Source organism: Exophiala oligosperma, assembly GCF_000835515.1.
Source record: "Exophiala oligosperma strain CBS 72588 unplaced genomic scaffold supercont1.5, whole genome shotgun sequence".
Classification (NCBI taxonomy): domain Eukaryota; kingdom Fungi; phylum Ascomycota; class Eurotiomycetes; order Chaetothyriales; family Herpotrichiellaceae; genus Exophiala; species Exophiala oligosperma.
The window spans coordinates 708618-725438 of NW_015622822.1; the positions used below are offsets into that span (position 1 = coordinate 708618).

General features: G+C 50.7%; 6 protein-coding genes across 6 annotated transcripts; 2 read left to right on the plus strand and 4 right to left on the minus strand.

Moving 5' to 3' along the window:
* Window positions 1-225: 225 nt before the first annotated feature.
* PV06_05643 (uncharacterized protein) lies at window positions 226-4884 on the minus strand. Its single transcript, XM_016406670.1, has 3 exons — window positions 2129-4884; window positions 1538-2080; window positions 226-1491 (listed from the first exon to the last, which is right to left on the minus strand). Exons 1-3 carry the CDS (start codon window positions 4783-4785, stop codon window positions 327-329), a joined length of 4365 nt encoding a protein of 1454 aa, XP_016262274.1. The 5' UTR covers window positions 4786-4884; the 3' UTR covers window positions 226-326.
* Window positions 4885-5055: 171 nt separating this feature from the next.
* Window positions 5056-7071, minus strand: PV06_05644 (uncharacterized protein). Its single transcript, XM_016406671.1, has 5 exons — window positions 6236-7071; window positions 5901-6146; window positions 5718-5776; window positions 5559-5668; window positions 5056-5503 (listed from the first exon to the last, which is right to left on the minus strand). Exons 1-5 carry the CDS (start codon window positions 6415-6417, stop codon window positions 5318-5320), a joined length of 783 nt encoding a protein of 260 aa, XP_016262275.1. The 5' UTR covers window positions 6418-7071; the 3' UTR covers window positions 5056-5317.
* A 155-nt stretch (window positions 7072-7226) lies between these two features.
* On the plus strand, window positions 7227-8659 carry PV06_05645 (uncharacterized protein). The gene has a single exon (XM_016406672.1). The coding sequence runs from the start codon at window positions 7564-7566 to the stop codon at window positions 8620-8622; it is 1059 nt and encodes a 352-aa protein (XP_016262276.1). The 5' UTR covers window positions 7227-7563; the 3' UTR covers window positions 8623-8659.
* A 1263-nt stretch (window positions 8660-9922) lies between these two features.
* On the minus strand, window positions 9923-11646 carry PV06_05646 (uncharacterized protein). The gene has a single exon (XM_016406673.1). It carries the CDS (start codon window positions 11327-11329, stop codon window positions 10061-10063), a length of 1269 nt encoding a protein of 422 aa, XP_016262277.1. The 5' UTR covers window positions 11330-11646; the 3' UTR covers window positions 9923-10060.
* Window positions 11647-12107: 461 nt separating this feature from the next.
* PV06_05647 (uncharacterized protein) lies at window positions 12108-13476 on the minus strand. The gene has a single exon (XM_016406674.1). It carries the CDS (start codon window positions 13376-13378, stop codon window positions 12134-12136), a length of 1245 nt encoding a protein of 414 aa, XP_016262278.1. The 5' UTR covers window positions 13379-13476; the 3' UTR covers window positions 12108-12133.
* Window positions 13477-14228: 752 nt separating this feature from the next.
* Window positions 14229-16304, plus strand: PV06_05648 (uncharacterized protein; the record flags this gene model as incomplete). Its single annotated transcript, XM_016406675.1, has 3 exons — window positions 14229-15007; window positions 15068-15823; window positions 15935-16304. 3 exons carry the CDS (start codon window positions 14229-14231, stop codon window positions 16302-16304), a joined length of 1905 nt encoding a protein of 634 aa, XP_016262279.1.
* Window positions 16305-16821: the final 517 nt, after the last annotated feature.

The window sequence follows — 16821 nt, forward strand, 5'->3', positions numbered from 1 at the left end:
GTTTACCGCAGGCTGGTGTTTCTCAGACCCAATCACCAGTTATTTGTTGTTACTGTCGAAAATGGTCTAGCTCCTCGTGGCGCCATATCACGTGACTCGGCGCTTTTCTAACTTCCAGATTCGATTACTTTAAGCAAGAAGCTTGGGCTTGCAGCCTGTCTGCCAAAACCACAAATGTCTAATACAGGTGATTATTGTACACTGATGTCTTTGACAACAATGCGATATTGTTAAGGACAAAGGAAAATTGTTTACCAAATCCTATCAAACATTTCTACATCACCACTCCACGCACCATGCTTGCTCATAATCCTGTCTTCCCATGCCTAACCCAGTACCCTTCCAGCCACAGAACTGGCACTTCGGTCCTTGGTTTCGGTATGCTTCAGTCCTTTTCCCTTTTGAATCTCGCCTAGAAGAGCTCCGATATCTCCAGTTCCGGCGCGGGACGGCGCAGGCATTGGTGGCGGTGGAGGTGCACTGTCAGGTGCGCCAGCGCTGGGGATCGGAGGAGGCGGAGGAGGAGCACTTGGTGCCCCAGAGCTAGGCATTGGTGGTGGTGGAGGAGGTGCTGACGGTGCACCACTATCTGGCATTGGTGGAGGAGGAGGAGGGGGAGGAGCATCAAAGGCACCTGGAACAGGTGGAGGCTCCTGGACAGGTGTATCAGGTTTGCTGTCTTTGCTGTCCATAGCTGAAAGTGGCCGTGGTGGTGCCATCGTGCCAAACAAAATGGATGCAAGATGTTTGGCTGACCCAGCGGCTGGTGGATCATCTTCGTTGTCGCTGTCATCATCCTTGTCAGATCCAGCGGCTGACCATTCGTCCTCTTCTGGACGACGCCTTGATTGAGCACCAGTAAATGTAGGCGTCAATGGCTTGACAGCCTCTTGTTGAGCAATCCGGTGGAAGGGATTGGTAGATGGAAGGTCTGTGGCGGGAGCTGGAGGCGGCGCGGCAGACGGGGGCGAGAACTGCTGGCTCTGGGGGACAGCTGGTGGTGAGAAGGCAGGTCTTGCATCTTCTGATCGCTGGGAGAGTTTCCTGAAATAAGGATTTCTAGACTCTTCCGCTGGAGGGCTGGAAAGAGGAGTGGCATCATAGCCACTGCTCGTCGACGGCGCCGGTGGAGGAGCTGCCACAGGCGGAGGTGATGAGATCGAGCTTGTAAGTACTTGACTCGTCGCCGGGGTGCTCTCCTGTGGCGTGATCTGCTCCGGCTCGTCGTCGTCATCGGAAGAAGAGTCACCCAGATTCTCGAGCTGCAATTGAAGCTGTCGTTCCCTCTCTCTAGCGGCTTCAAGTTCAGCTCGCTGCGCAGCAAGCTTCACCTCTTTCTCTTTGGCTTCTTTCTCGGCTGCCTTTTTACGTGCTTTCTCTTCTTGCTTCTTGATCTTGCCGGCTTTGACTTGCTCCTCCAAGGCACGCAAACGGTCTTGAGCAGCTTGACGTTCCTTTTCCAAGTCGTTTTCCTGTTCTTTGGCTTGCGCCCTATACACTTGTCAGTACGAACGCGATTGAGCCAGCGTGGACTTACTCTAATTTCTTGCGCTCTCGCCCCTGTGCCTCTTGTTCTGCCCTGATCTGGGCGGCTGCTTCTTCCTCGGCCCTAGCTTTCGCTGCTGCCTCTTGGGCTTTTCGGTCCGAGAGATCGTAGCTCTCCTGGCGCTGCTTTCGAGTCGGTGGTGGAGGAGGCTTCTTCGCAGATTTAGGACTGGGAGGTGGTACGACACCCTCGTTTGCCAGTCTTTGCTGCCTCTCTTGTTCACGTTTAGCATCTTCTGCTTCTGCTTTGCGTATACGCTCTGCTCGTTCCTGTTTCTCGCGCTCTTGGCGTTGTTGTAGTGTCTCTCCAGACTCCCCAGCGGGCTTGATACCTGCTGCAGCCATGCGTTCCTGAATACGCTTCAAAGCTTTCTCTTTGGCTGCAGCCACACGGTCTTGAGGTGACGTGCCAGCAGTCAAAGACGAAGATGAAGTGGTGGTTGAAGGAGCGGGACGACTTGGCAGATCACCATTGGTGTGTCTCGGTTCGTCACGTCCATACTCCGTAGAAGCTCGAGGAGCAGGGCGTGTTTGCCTATTGTGATCAGCACGAAATGACACCAGTACACAGACATGGACTTACTCTTCCTTGCGGACTTTGGCTGTCCTGCTACTCCTTTGCAAGTCATAGATGAGTTCTTTGACTTCGTCCTCCACACCCAAAGCTTCTTCCCATCGTCTCCGTTCATGTTCCTGGGTAGTATTCTCACCCTCAACGCGAAGACCATCCTCTAGGCTGGAAACAAAGTCTTTGACGCTGTCTTCAACATCACGGGTCATAGTTTCATGTCGTTCTTGCTCGGATTTGACTTTTGAGGTTTCTTGTTCCAAGCGTCTCTGGGCGCCGCTTTCATCATCTGTAGCTGGAGCAGGTCGTCCTGCTAGCTCTGCTGCTCGAGCCTGCATACGGGCTCTTGCTCTGGCTTTGATACGATCAGCCTCAGTGACTGTACCACCAGGGCCTGTGCCGACGATTGTGGAGGTGCTATTTGGGTGAGCCTTGGCATCCTTCAGACGGAACAACTGTAACCTCGCCTCTGCGATACTCTTCTCGATCTTTCGAACATCTGAAGCAAGTGCTGGGAGGCGATCCTGATATCTCTGTAGTTCTCTCCGCATAGATCTTCTTTCAGCACCAGTGTCTGAACCACCAAATCCAGAATTCGGGTGGGTATCGATATCATCCTGAATACGGCGAATCTGCTTGAAAAGCTCCTCGGCCTCTCTTCTATCCCGGCGGTCCAGGACATCATCATCATCGGCCTGACGTTCATCTTGAAAGTCTGTCGCGTCTAAAAGAATCTTCTTCTCTCGAATCTTCTTCCTGATCTGATCTGGTGTCAGATCGTCGTAGGCGCTCTCAGAGACATCAGAGGACTGAGCAGGTGAGGGAGTCCTGCCACCCGCGCCAAGGCGGCGTCTCGCACTGGAACGATATCCGATATCATCATCATTGTTGCGGAACACAGTTGCATCTTTCCGTCCGAAACTTGGAGATGCTGATCCCGCACGGAAAGAGTGATTTTTTAGATAACTGACCCCTGTCTTCTGCGGCTGCAAGAATGCACCTGTTTGTTTCCTGGTTTCAGCATCCTGCGAGAGCAGAGACTTGACGGTGTCGATGGAATTATTGAAGTTCCTCGTTGAAGGCGGAACCAATTCTGGTGGGAGCCGGTTGGGGACAGGATATCCATTCAACTTGCGGTATATCAAGTGCATTGCCACTGCAAATTCGTCCATATTAAGCCTGCCTTTGTTGTTGGGGTCAGACAAGGTCCAAATGCTTTCCAAGTCCCCTCTTTCGAGACCGCTTTGGCCCATGATTTCAATAGCAACATCTCCTGAAATGTAGCCTCTACCCAAACCGTCCCAAGCACGGAAAAGATCATCATATATGCGCTTCTCGTCCTTCGTGACAGCCCAAGGAATTTTAGCCGAGCCTGCCAACCCTTGCGTGGTAAACCCACCCTCACGGCCAGTTTGAGGCATCAACTGTTGGCGCAAAGCTTCAATGTTCGGAAGTCCCGTAGCTGGCGCATTCACAAAGCCCCATTGGCCTGGCAAGCCAGTGGGTTGAGCTTGCAAAGGACCTGTTTGCTGAGGCGACATATTGTTTGCAAACCCCGTCGGCATGGGTGGCATGGGTGGTCGTGGGCCAGTGTATCCAGTTGCTCCTGGGAATCCGGAGGCCTGGGGTTGAAGACCTGGCTGCTGGCCTGGGAAACCAGTGGGTTGCGCTTGAAGCCCAGGTTGAAAGCCTGTCGCCTGATTGTAGAAACCAGTTGGCTGAGAAGTAAGCTGCGACAACAGTTGCTGGTTAGACGCCTGTTGTGGTCGTGGAGCTTGAGGAGCAGGTGGAGACATTGCATTCTGCCTGATGGGAGCATCGAAGTCTGGTACATTCTGACGAGGCGGAGGCAGGGGCTTATCATCAGGAACGCCAAAGGAGATGATATCCACCATGCTGGACACCTCGTTCATCATCTTCTCGGGCAGCGCAGAAGGCAAGTCTTTGCCTGTCAATTTGAGATTGCACAAATACATCGCCAGGGCAAATTCTGGGAACAACAGCTGCCCTGATTTTGTCGTATCCGACAATATCCATATCTGTGACAGTGCACTTCCTGGCAGTTTAGATCTCAGAAGTAAATCCCTGGCCTTTTCTCCGCTCAATGCCTGATCGTCGCCAACAGCTGATTTAAATAGCTGCTCAAATTTCGCCTGATCCGTAGCAGTGATGAACGACAGCCTTATGTTTGGAATCCTGCTCGAACTCTTGCTCGCACCCCTGTTTGATGGAGCTGCACTCGAAGGTCCCGGGTTGAAGGACTGTGCAATCTGGGTAGAAGTCTGCTGGGGACGGATCGGAGCTGGCGGATGAGGTTGTTGTTGCTGCTGCTGTTGAGGTACAGGAGCATTTTGGAACGAGGGCTGCTGCTGGAAAGGAGGAGGCTGCGGCGGCGCTTGCGGGAATTGAGGTTGCTGGCCTTGGTTCTGTCCAGGATAACCTGTGTACTGCGGTTGCTGTGTCGGAGCTTGAAAGCTCTGCTGCTGCCCTAGCCCTGGAAAGCCGGTCTGCTGTGACTGCAGTTGGCCAGGGTAGCCGGTGGGCTGGGGAGCGAAAGGCGACGGCTGTTGAGGAGCTTGATTGAAGGAGCCAAACGACTGTTGCTGTCCAAAGCCAGCGCCAGGGCGGGCACTATTTGAACCGCCCAGGAACGAGTTGGAGGATGAATACATGATGCTTAAGAACAAAACAAACTGGCAGATGAAAGACGAACAAAACGAAGAAGAAACGAGTGAGATGATGGTAATCGGGGTTTGGCGACGACGACTGCGCCAGCAGGTTGACTTGCTTCGAATGACGCGGATTTTGGGGCGGGCTAAATACTCCGTAGGAGATACCTAACCATCAACATGACTAAGCATCTTGGCATCAACAATGCTCGATGTACTCAGAGCGACAATCAAGACAGAATCAGGGAGTTACGCTGCTACTACACAGAAAAGCCAAGTGCGCAGTGTCATGGTCAAAGCCACAATTCAATTACTTGTGTGACAGATATTGGCTCTGTCTGCTTACTGGCTTGCCTCGCCAGTATAACCATGCATTCATAGTCTACACCATGAAGAGTCCTTTGTCTGACTCCAAAACGCCGTCATCTGCTTTCCAATAATCGTACAGGGTATCGTTCGAGCCTTGGTCATAGTTCGCGTTTGCTCCGTCCCCAGCATCGGATGGTTGCTCAGCATAGGGTGTGATGTAGCTGGTTCAAGCTCCGTTTTGACCCACGTTGCCAACCATCTTGCGAAGATCGTACTCTTTCTTGAACCTATGCTTCAGCACATCGAGCTCCTTAATGACCTCCTTAGAGCTAGCGATCAGAGCCTCCTTGGGAGTGATGTCACCATCGGTTTGGATTCGGAGTTCGAAGCTTGCGAAGAGAGGATGCGGGACCTATGACAATCAGGTTACTGTAGTTCTAGCAATGGCGCATGATCTGATAACGAACCTTATAGGCTGCAAACATGACGTGGCTATTCTCCAAAAGTTTCTCACGGAGCATGTTGGCGAGGGTATGGTCTTCCTTGTTGAAGGTGAAGATGACAGTGTTGGGAGTTCCTTGGAAGGGAGTTAGCCACAAAATGGACAAGCTTGTCAATACACTCACGAGTATCGATTTTCTGTTCGATCTTCTTCTCGCCGTCACCAAGTATGAACGCCTCAGTACTATGTCATCGCGTTAGCAAAGTATCTCACTACTTACAGAAATACAAGAGCCCAGCAGCGAAGAACGTGACACAGTTTAATGAAGGATGAGCTCATTTCAGATGTTGTGGTCTCCTTTGCGCACCTGTCCTGATTGTTGATCGCGTTGTGATTGATTCCGGCATTATGATATCTCTTGTTTGAAAGGTGATCTCTCCAAGCTACGCCATCTTGTGGAATGCCGCGCTTTCCTGATCCGGGGTACGTGTCGCCAGGTTTGGGTGAAGATGGGCCGGGGGTCAGTGGTCCTGAATTGATAGTGTCGATGTTGACAGTGAGGGTGTTTCTGACAGTGGTGCCCTTCTCTCTGGTTCCGTCGTTGTTGTCATCGCTGGAGTTTGTGTAAGTAGGGTGGCTTCAACTGGATCTAGAGACACCTTCTAAGGTGACTTGACCATAGAGGAGCAGAGGTAGGCTTACAGCTTAAGATTGTGGAGAGCATTGTTCATACTGCCACGGCGACTGCGTCCTGAGGGACTTGCGGACTTGGTTCTTGCCGGGCTGGTGCCGGGCTGAGCGCGGTTGGGACTTGCAGACTTGTTTCTTGCTGGATTCATGTTGGGTTGAGCAGGGTTAGGGCTCGCAGCTGAAGTGTCATCCATTACACCAGATATTTCAACCCCTCGTGTTTTCAAACAATGTAAATCCGGCTTGGAAAATAGTAACGATCGGTGTTTGAAAATGAGATATGGCGAATGTAGACAATGTTGTGTCGTGGATGATGGTGCAGTCCATGTTACGCCAAGGCGGTGGGCGGTGAAATGAATCAGTAGTCCAGGTGAGGCGAATGGGTTTATTTACCAAACATAGGAGATTACCAGATAAAAACTTCTCAGGTCCTTCCTGGCTTTTGTTTGAGGGTCGTCCAACATCCGGCAATGATTGTAATTAAGGTCCAGTATCGATCCTTCTTCATTATGGGCCACGTCCTTCCATCACAAAAACACAGTCGCAATCACCATTCCAAAGCAATGCATCAAAAACAAAGAACTGTACATGAACATACCGATCTGGGGCATTGATGCCAGACATTTTGAAGGCTTTCTGTCTGAATCAAAGGACTGGAAGAAAAGGTCGTGATATAGGAAATTCCACAAACTGGCGCCTTGTCAAAATGGTAAGAGATATCCAAGAGATGGTCGCGCAAGTCTGTTATCTAGATGGAAGGGGCGATTTGGGTTCGAGAAACGACAGAAATAACAGGACAATCACAGAGATGCCACTTCAATCGTACGCGGTTTCACAACCTATTCAGCATGTTGATGGTGGTGATAGACTCAAACTGACACCGGGAAAATGTTGTCGTTGCCAAGAATCACGTGAGGAGTGCTGGGAGAGAAAATCCACCATAAATGTCACTGCCTGCAAACCTAAGGCACAAGTGAGAGACCAGATCCGAGGCATTAAGTAATAACACTATATGTCAATAACAAGTGGTTCGTTGCTCCAACCGCCCCAAGACTCCAGATCCATCCTCAGCTTGGTACCTGGCCTTGACACGCAGTAATTGGCTGTACGTGTCATCAACATCGTATCCGCTCAAAGAGTCATCACATATTCTCAAAGAAATCCGACAGCGTCCGCGGAGATTCAGAAACATATTCACAAGGTCGGAACTATCGGCTTATAAATATAGCTAGGTGCTCGTGCTGGTGCTGGCCCATGTTGACTCTCCTTGCAGAGTGCTACTTCGCATCTGCACCCGTTGTGAAACCTGCCTACACAATACCTACTTTTATCATTTCACCATGACTCCCAACCTCTTTCATACCGACTACCCATGGACGAGTCCAGATGTTCCACTCGTGGTCTCGGCGCCCATGATGAAGATCACGTTGGGCCGCCACGCCGTCTCAGTATCTGCGAATGGTGGCTTTGGGTTCCTTGCAGGTGGATTTGACTTGACTCCCCTGGCTAAGGATCTGGCGGAAGCAGCAGAACTTGCCAAAGCTCAAGGCCTTTCATTGCATAATGGGGCCCTCCCTATCGGCGTCGGGGTTCAGAACTGGGGAAGCGATTTGCGCCTAGCCCTCGATGCTATCAAGAAGCATCCTGTCGCAGCGGTGTGGTTCTTTGCGCCGAAGCAATTAAGTGATTTGCTAGAATGGGCGAGGGAAATCCGTGCGGCCACAGAAAACAAGACAAAGATATGGGTCCAGATCGGCACCGTCGCTGAAGCTCTAGAAGTTGCCAAAACGACGAAGCCGGATGTGCTGGTTGTACAGGGTGCTGATTCAGGTGGCCATGGGCTAGCACATCGAGCAAGTCTTCTGACTTTGTTGCCAGAAATTGTAGACGCTTTGGCTGAAGAGGGTATCAAAATTCCGATCGTCGCGGCCGGAGGTATTATGGATGGGAGAGGCTCTGCAGCCGCTCTAGCACTGGGTGCTGATGGTGTGGCTTTGGGCACAAGGTTTCTTGCTGCAAAAGAAGCTGTCATTGCGAAAGGCTATCAAGATGAGGTGCTACGAGTTAGCGATGGCGGAGTCAGTACAACTGCGACCACAATATACGATGTGGTAAGAAATATTCACGGATGGCCCGAAACATACAATGGTAGGGGAGTTATCAACAGGACGTATCAAGACGCCAAGCATGGAATGAGCAATGATGAAAACGTGCAGCTCTACAAAGAAGCAATGCAGCAAGGAGATTCGGGATGGGGACCTGATGGTCGGATGACAACCTATGCTGGCACAGGTATTGGACTGGTGAGAGAAGTATTGCCTGCAGGTGATATCGTGAGGCAGGTTCAGCAGGAGACTGTGCAACTCCTGCACAAGTCTGCCAAACGCTTCGCGTCGTAGATACTAATAATTTGTGATACCACAATTTCTAAGTCGCTTTCCATTGCCATTGCCTCTGTCCTCGACACCGGGACTGGGCCGTATGACTGTAGTCCCTCTTCACCACTCTATGTCTGGCAGTGCTGCACTTGTGCAAGATAAGGTTGCTTGTTCCCGTATTTCTGCGTAGAAAAAGATCGTGGTTCTCGGTGGTCGCTTGGGCGTGAGCCATCATTCCATGGCGATAGGCACGGATTCTTGCCCGGAGATGGTGTGAATTTACGGAGACGATTGTCATGATGCCGCCGCAACAGGGCCTTCCCCGCCAGGGATCAACTGTAAGGGGCGTTCAATCAGTAACACATCTCAGGAGGATCAAGCAACGTTGATCCAGCGCATGAGAATCTCCCTGACGGCGTGTCGCTGGTTTTTCACCACTCACCATGCAGATGTTGTTTCCATTCAATAAGATCTTTTCCAGCTTGGTCTGACCTCCGCTGTAATCACTGAATGGAACAAAAGATGTCAGCAAGATCTGTATCATTGGTCGTGTCTCCATGGAGAATTTCTCCGGCGGCCTTACAATTCTGTAACATCCTCTAGGACCATGTCTTTTAATATCGTAGTTGCCTCAGGTCAGGATAGTTCTTTCTAAAGGGCTTGGACTTTGATCTGCCTCGGAAAGAATAGGAATCACCACATACTGACATAATCATCAAACCCGAGTAATGTGCCGGCAAATTCTGAACAAATATATCTGTCAGTTTCGAGGTTCTGTAGCCACCCAATACCCGTTGGGGAGAGGGCGCCCGGATGGAAAAGTCGAGACTCACCTTTGTCGCCCTTCATGATTATCCAAATCCTTGAGCCGACACACTTGTCAATAAGTTCTATTTCCTGGAATCAGTATCGAGATTCGTCTTCTTTTTATCATGGCGAAGTCGTACCAAGTGGCAGAAGTTGTGATGCCATGATGTTCGAAATGAAGATTCGTGGCACTGGCTCTCGATGATTCCGGACGGTCGAAGAAGAGAACTGAACTAATGCTGAAGGTTTAAAGTCAAGAAGAATGGTACCAATACTGATTAAATGAGGTCGCGCTTCGCCAGTTCTATCTCGGCCGGTTTTATGTTTGTCTTTCACTTTGTCTGAGGATGAGATTGAACTTTTGCCGAGCAACACGTGACCTTCCCGGCAGCACAACGATCGGATGACTAAGCGGCCTAGAGGGTATTGTCGGTACTCTGTGGATGATCCTTACATACGAGGGAGAGATAGGCAGTATACGTCTAGTGGTAGAGCTTTTTTTTTGATTTGATTATTCTGATTCTATCAATGCATGCTGAGAGAAGATATCTTTTCTTCGTATATTCTAAAACATGTAACCCATTATCGCCATTCGCCAGTCGCCTTTGCTCCGAAAAATGCTGGGATGGACTCGTGAGAGCCAAGCAGCGTATCATTCATCTGAAGGCCTCGATGCTTGAGCTTGTTGCATTGCTGCTCTCATCCACTCAGCCATAGCTGTGGCGCCGTCTTCGCCGCCGAGCATGAGCTTGGCGTTGTTGGAAGCCTCCTCTGCCTTCTCTTTCGCCCGCGCCGCCATGTTCACCTCGAATTCCTTGATCAAGGGGTCCAAAGTCGTTTGAAACGTGGTAAAAGTCGTGGGTGAATTCTCATATGCCTTGATTATGGCGCGCGACACGTCGAGGGCATCCCACATAGCGACATTCACTCCTTCTCCTGCAAATGGTAACATCACGTGGGAAGCGTCTCCCACCAGTGTCACTCCTGTCTTGTGCTCCCATGAATGTCCCGGTGGCAACGTGTACAGCGACCTCAGCAATAACTTTGCATCTGGCATCGTCTTCGTCTCCTCTTCACACGCAGTCTGCAACAGCTCCTTCAATTTCGGCCCAAATTGTCCGAAAAGTTCGTCGTCATTCAACAATCTCTCCTTCGCTTCTGCGGGTGTTCCCTTTACGAGGCCAGAGTCCTCACCGAAATTCTCATTGTCGGTGGAGAGGAAGGCATACATCAGAGCGGAATCTTGCAAGGCACGTTGGCACATGATGCCGCGTCTGTTACCAAGAGATGTGAAGCCTCCAGTGCCGACGTAGTCCGAAAGGGCTGGATATCTCTCTGTCGCCTGCCGGATAGCCAGCATCATGTACTGGAACCCTGCATATGCGGGCTTTGCACTTGTCAATAGCGTACGGACACGAGACCAGGTGCCGTCGGCGCCGACCACGAAATCGAAAGTTCGTTTTCCGAGATGGCCAAAGTTGAGCTCGATTTCCACATTGTGCGATCCTTCAGCGAGATAGCTGGCGGAAGAGAGTTTGTGCTCCCACTGGACGCTATCGACCGGTAACTGATCAAGGAGTAATTTTGTCAAGGAGTTGCGCGAAATCTCTGGGCGATGCTCTGGTCCACCATCGTCCGTGTATATGATGTTCCCTTCTTTGTTGGCGATAATCTGAGCCTCGCTGCACACAGTCGTGTGCGACTTGAACTCTTCCAGGAGATCACACTCCTTCAACGCAGCCAAGCCAGACTCTTCATGCAGGTCAAGCATTCCGACCGGGCTTGCGAGTTCATCATCTGTAGGTTTGGCCCGATACTCAAAAATGGTAAAGGGAATTTGGTGCTTGTGAAGGAGAATTCCAACCGTCAGCCCGGCAGGCCCGCCTCCAATGATAGCAATTCTTGGTTGATGTGTTGACATTTTGAAAAGCACTCCAGCGTCTGGGCCGTGTGACTGACTTGCTGGTACGTTGATCTCGGGGAGAATTGCTCGTGATGGACAGTCTCTCTGCGTCAGTAGATTTGCTTCCAGCACTACTGTATTGGGTTGAACAGAAAGGCAGTGGCTGTGTCTATGGTGATTGATGGATGCACCAACAGGTGTTCGTCTCAGGATGGTCGTGTTGCTGTTCGGATTGGAGGGCTTGAAATTGTGAAAAGGGAAAGAAAGAAAGACCTACTTTGAACTTCTCTGCCTTACTTATAGGTAACATTGAACCAATGTCTCCTTGATCCACGTATCCAATCGATGAAACGGGCTGATGGTCCCTACGTAGGGTCCGTGGTAACATGGGAGGGACATATTGGGTTTCGGGGATTAGAAAATCCCGAGGTCTCCGTCTCCATCGGGCCTTTGAAAACTCCGTCACCACGCAGTTGGGGAGCTGGAACGAATAAATCAAGACCATGAGATGATGCTCAGCTAAGATTATGATCAAAATAAGAAAGAAAAATACCATCGAAAGTTCATGATGTTTGGATCCGATTACTTGGAGATCTTTGAGGTGATCATATAGGCTCTTGGGTCCGCCCACGCAAATCCCATGGTTGATTTTCCAGTCGCGTCGAACTTCACTTGAAACACTCTCAAGGGAAAGATGCCAAATCTCTGCGATGAGTTTTGGGACTAAAATAAAGTGATGAAACTCTTTCGCTTGCGGTGCGGATTACATGTATGACACTTGAATTCACATTGCTAACACAGCATGCAGATGTTGATGAATGTCTATGAAATCGCAACAGCCAGACTCTCGCCGATGTCAAGTGTCCCAGCTCCTCCGTTTTGTCCTTCATTACTGCTACCGTCCAAACTCCCAACGCCTTGCTCATCACACGCTAGACTCAATTCAATCATTGCTTCGTACGACTCATTGTCGGACCCAACGAAGGTTCCGAAGTGAATGCCGACGGTATTTCTCGACTTTACATCACAGTGTATGGCGATTGCATCCGCAGGCGATCCGTGAGAGGCAGAAGGGACATCATGATGCGACAAGCGCAAGCCAATATAGGAGATGAACCCCAGAGTGCCGCCCCTCCATATCGGCACAAACGACAGGTCAAACGGCCCAAACTTGCCTCCAATTTCCTTGAATGCAGGGCATACGGTTTCTGACTTTGTTATTCGCCTGTAACCCGTATCTCCAGCGTGATAGATTGCCCCTCTTCTGGCCTCTTTCGAGGTGGAGGATACTGGCTCGTCTTTGGACGCAATGAATCGCTCAACTACCCAGCCACACCACAACGTACAACCCTGGTCGGTCACGGAGCGGCCAGAATTGTGCTGTGCGGGGACACACGACACTCTGAGGACAAACTCCTCGTCACGCTGCGCATTAAAGTCGGATGTTCCGAATTCACATTCCTGCCACCAGTCCAGCTCGTAAATTTGCTTGTCCGGTATTCCTCCAGACAACATCCATTGCTTGTTACCCAAGGGGACGAAGTACTTCGCTCCTGGAAATTTCTGTGTGATGGCTTGTATAGTAGGCCAATCGAGATGGTCGTAGTGGTTGTGGGAGATGAACACGGCGTCGCAACCAGGCAGATCCTCTACTTGGCATGGACTCTTTTTCATCCTCGCTACGCCCCTGTAGGGTGTCGGACCAGCCCTCGTCGAGAAAATTGGATCAAACAGGAGCCATGTGCTTTTGGCTTCTGGTGATGGTGCCAGGGATGGGATCTCGACCATTACACCCGCATGGCCTAACCATGTGCCGATGATGGCATTCTCTTTGGACAAGTCTTGCTTCGTCAGGCTGGCCTTGCCCCAATCTGGCTTCACGACCCTCATGTCCCGTGCTTTGTGGTGTTTGCGTAGGTCGACACCATACGTGCTAAGTGGGAAAGAGGCTTGCAAAAGCTCTCCCCATGTCGGTGCACCTGCAGATGGCCACGGGTTGATGAATTTAGTGCGGTAGTCGTTGGCGTGATGCGCAGGTCTGCGTGGCGGATCTTTGGTCGTCGACATTGTAGACTGATATCATCTACCTTAGCCTGCCTCCATACCGTCGACAAATCGTTTTATATGTCTAAGATGGGTTCGCTACCTCGTTGGCGCTGCAGCTGTCGTACTTGTAAATGATGACATCGAGCAGGTTGATCGAGACCTCAAGATGCCGGGTTTGATGCCCTAAGGCCAATTTGGGAAGAAAGTGATGCCGCCCTTAGTCGCCCCCGGATCACCCAATAAGGATGCTGGATCGCCATAATTAGGGAACTGATCAATCAATCAAACCTGGTGTGACTCTCGTTCGAAGCTTCAGTCTCGGTTGAAGCGCCATTACCTGGGAATCCTATAACAATTTGCGAATCTCGCAGAATCTCGAGCAGGGCTGGAATCCTGTCTACGCGAGCTATGTCCTTCTATATGCGATACTGTGCAGCAGTGACCATAAAGCATGCTGCTCGTGCACGCCATATCGCTGTCCCAGGATAGAACGAAGTAGAACGGGAGCGACTCAGCTGGATCAGTCTCCTCGAGATGACAGACCACCCACACGTCCGAATTCAAGTCCTCAAGTTTAGGATGCCCGAAGGCTTGGTAAGTTTCCCCCTAGTTTTGCCGCTGTAGACGGTGAGTCTGCCTTTAGTATCAGGATCGGCCTGGTGCCGAAACGCCGAAAAGCTTTGGTAAAATCTTGCTTTGGACTTGGATCAAATGCATAGCGGGCATTATACCACGTCGGCTAGAGAGTTATTGAGCTCTGGCACAGAGGCGTGAATCTCGTGTGCTCAAATAGTAACCTGGTCCTTATTTTTATCCCTTTATGTCACCAACCTTGTGCTGAACAGGAGCCGAGATTTAATGATACCTACCCATGGCTGATCAGCAAACGAGCGAAAACCACCACCTTCTTGGCCTTTCCCTGGACCGAACACCCACATATACCTATGGTTCGATACCCAAACCCCATCGAAAGAACCCCTTTGCGGCGTCGTCTGAGTCGGTATTGCGACGATGGATAGCAAGGGTTGGGTCGCAATCCAGAACATTTCTCCCTTGCACTCAGTGGGTACCTCATTACAGATGGGAATACCTCTCAGGCGACTTTATGGGAGCGGCAACGGTGGCAGCCATCTACGCACCACTGTCTGTTTCATTTGCTTTCATGAGCCATGCCCATCCGACCAGTGGTATGCTGTCATTTGTAATATGCAGCCTCGTCTATGCACTACTAGGTCATTGTCCACAGATGATTATTGGTCCAGAAGCCCCAGGCTCCCTGCTCGTTGGCATAGCAGTGCGTTTGGCAGGCACAGGCAGCACGGGGAACGATCCGGTACGGGACGCTCAATTTGCAGGAGCCGTCACCTCCGCCGCAGGGACGGTACTTCTGGTTGCGGGGCTAGGCCGCCTCGGCTTTCTGAGCTGTATCCTCCACCGTCCATTCATGAGAGGGTTTGTTCTCTCCTTGGGCTTAGGGGTTGTCGTCGAACAGACCACACCGGCGTTGAGGCTGCCAAACTCGACATCAACGCTGGGGCCGCAGGCCAGTATTGCGAAGAAGGTCGGGCTGATAACCGACCAGCTCAAGCATCTTCACTCGCTCTCAGCCATGTTATCAATAACAAGTCTGATAGGGGTCCTGATATGCAGGTACATGCGCCAAAAGTGCCCAAATATTGGTGCGTACCGCTACTAATAGAATCTTTGTAGATGGGCCAAGGTATCCTTGAAACGCCGATGGCCTTCAGTGGTCCTCATCCCGGACAGATTACTGATAGTCCTCTTAGCCGCCTTACTGACATCGGCCTGCAAATGGTCGGACCAGGGCCTCGAGGTCTTGGGGGAGCTCCAGCCCATCCACTTGGATAGCCAATCCTTTCAATGGCCATTCCAGGTGCAGAACATCGAGCCCTTGACAAAAACCATCGGGGCCTGGTTCACACTCGCCATGACTGGACTTTTCGAATCCATGTTGATCATCGAGACTCTCAGAAAAACCGCAAAGAAATCCCACGCCAAAGGCTTTCGTTCTGACATGAACCAGGAGCTGGTCGCCCTAGGTACGGCCAATGCATTGGCCGGCTGTTTCCAAGCCATTCCGGCATTTGGAGGGTATGGTCGAAGCAAGCTCAATGTCGCTGCCGGCGGGAAAACTCCAATGAGCAGTGTTTTCCTCGGTCTCATGATCTCATGCTGCATGGGGTTTCTTCTTCCCGCCTTCTACTATGTGCCCCGGTGTGTGCTCGCCGCACTTTTGTTTGAGGTAGGCCTTTCAATGATGGAGGAATGTCCGGCAGATGTCGCCTTTTCCCTCAAGATGCGTGGCTGGTCGGAGCTGCTCATCATGATACTCGTCGTTTGCGCATCGGTCTTCATTTCAATCTCATCTGGGATGATGTTGGGCTTGACACTTTCCCTGCTGAGCTTGGTTCGGTCCTCAACCAAAGTCAAGATCTCCGAAGGGACGTTAGATCAATTTTTCTCTCATTCATCATCGATCGGCGCACCACCACCAACTTCCGATGATATGATTATGATCATCTAGATGTCTGAAAGACTGACGTTTGCGAATCTGAGACGCCTGGAACGTGAAATTATCACCAAACTCGAGCAGCAAGGCTTCGAAAACGAGCATCGAAAACGGGCCCAAGGAAACATCCTCTTGTTAAAATTCACTCAGACAGTGACCATGGACAATTGCGCCGCGCAAACGCTTCTGGAAATCGTCGAGGATCGCGTGGAACAAGGGGTCAGAGTTTTGTTCTTCTGCAGCGCGGCTTCGGAGAATTGCAGCCTGATTCTGGAGAAGTTGAGTTTGAGCGGGATCTTGAAGCAATGTGGGGGACCTGGTTCGTTCTTGAGTAGCGAGGAGGATGTGATGACCGCGATTGAGCAGGTCGAAAGGGGAGAGATGCTTGGAGATCAGGGAAGTATGATAGATGTGTAGACGTGTATCTTTACATGATATTGGACGTATCTGGTTTACATTCGTGTGTTGCTTTATATATACCAATACAGTAGATTCTTGCAAAATGTCTTGGTAGTTGTGGTAAGGGTTCTTCATGGTTGACACCGTGGTCCCTTTGGAAATCGAATCTCCATCTACCCATTTCTTTTCTTTGTTACTCCAGTAAGCCTGGATAAGACAAGTTGCAACAAGATAATCCGTTCTAATATGCTTTCTACATCGGATCATGGCTTCCAGGTACATCCAAACGTTGGCAGTGTGAAACCACGGGACGTTATATCTCCTGACATCCTCGACAACATGCTACAAAGGTCTCTCACGAAGAGTCAGGGTGGCTACGAGGGCGAGAGACACGAATAGAATGTTTAGGCCTTTTTTGGATAGATGACAGAATTAGCTTATTGCTCTGCACCTTGATGTTGTGCGAGGGTTAGGGTAAAGGGGCAAGGCTCAGGCTCACCATCAGAGTATGTCAAGCTGTTGATGTAAGCGTCGG

Excerpts from the sequence above, each read along its gene's own strand:
- PV06_05645 (XM_016406672.1), top strand. The coding sequence starts at position 7,564 with ATGACTCCCAACCTCTTTCATACCGACTACCCATGGACGAGTCCAGAT.
- PV06_05646 (XM_016406673.1), bottom strand. The coding sequence starts at position 11,329 with ATGTCAACACATCAACCAAGAATTGCTATCATTGGAGGCGGGCCTGCC.
- PV06_05643 (XM_016406670.1), bottom strand. The coding sequence starts at position 4,785 with ATGTATTCATCCTCCAACTCGTTCCTGGGCGGTTCAAATAGTGCCCGC. Across the intron at positions 2,081-2,128 it reads GCCAAAGTCCGCAAGGAAGA|GCAAACACGCCCTGCTCCTC; the intron begins GTAAGTCCATGT and ends TGATCACAATAG. Across the intron at positions 1,492-1,537 it reads CGAGAGCGCAAGAAATTAGA|GGCGCAAGCCAAAGAACAGG; the intron begins GTAAGTCCACGC and ends ACAAGTGTATAG.
- PV06_05644 (XM_016406671.1), bottom strand. The coding sequence starts at position 6,417 with ATGGATGACACTTCAGCTGCGAGCCCTAACCCTGCTCAACCCAACATG. Across the intron at positions 5,669-5,717 it reads CGAACAGAAAATCGATACTC|GAACTCCCAACACTGTCATC; the intron begins GTGAGTGTATTG and ends CTCCCTTCCAAG. Across the intron at positions 5,504-5,558 it reads TCATGTTTGCAGCCTATAAG|GTCCCGCATCCTCTCTTCGC; the intron begins GTTCGTTATCAG and ends TGATTGTCATAG.
- PV06_05647 (XM_016406674.1), bottom strand. The coding sequence starts at position 13,378 with ATGTCGACGACCAAAGATCCGCCACGCAGACCTGCGCATCACGCCAAC.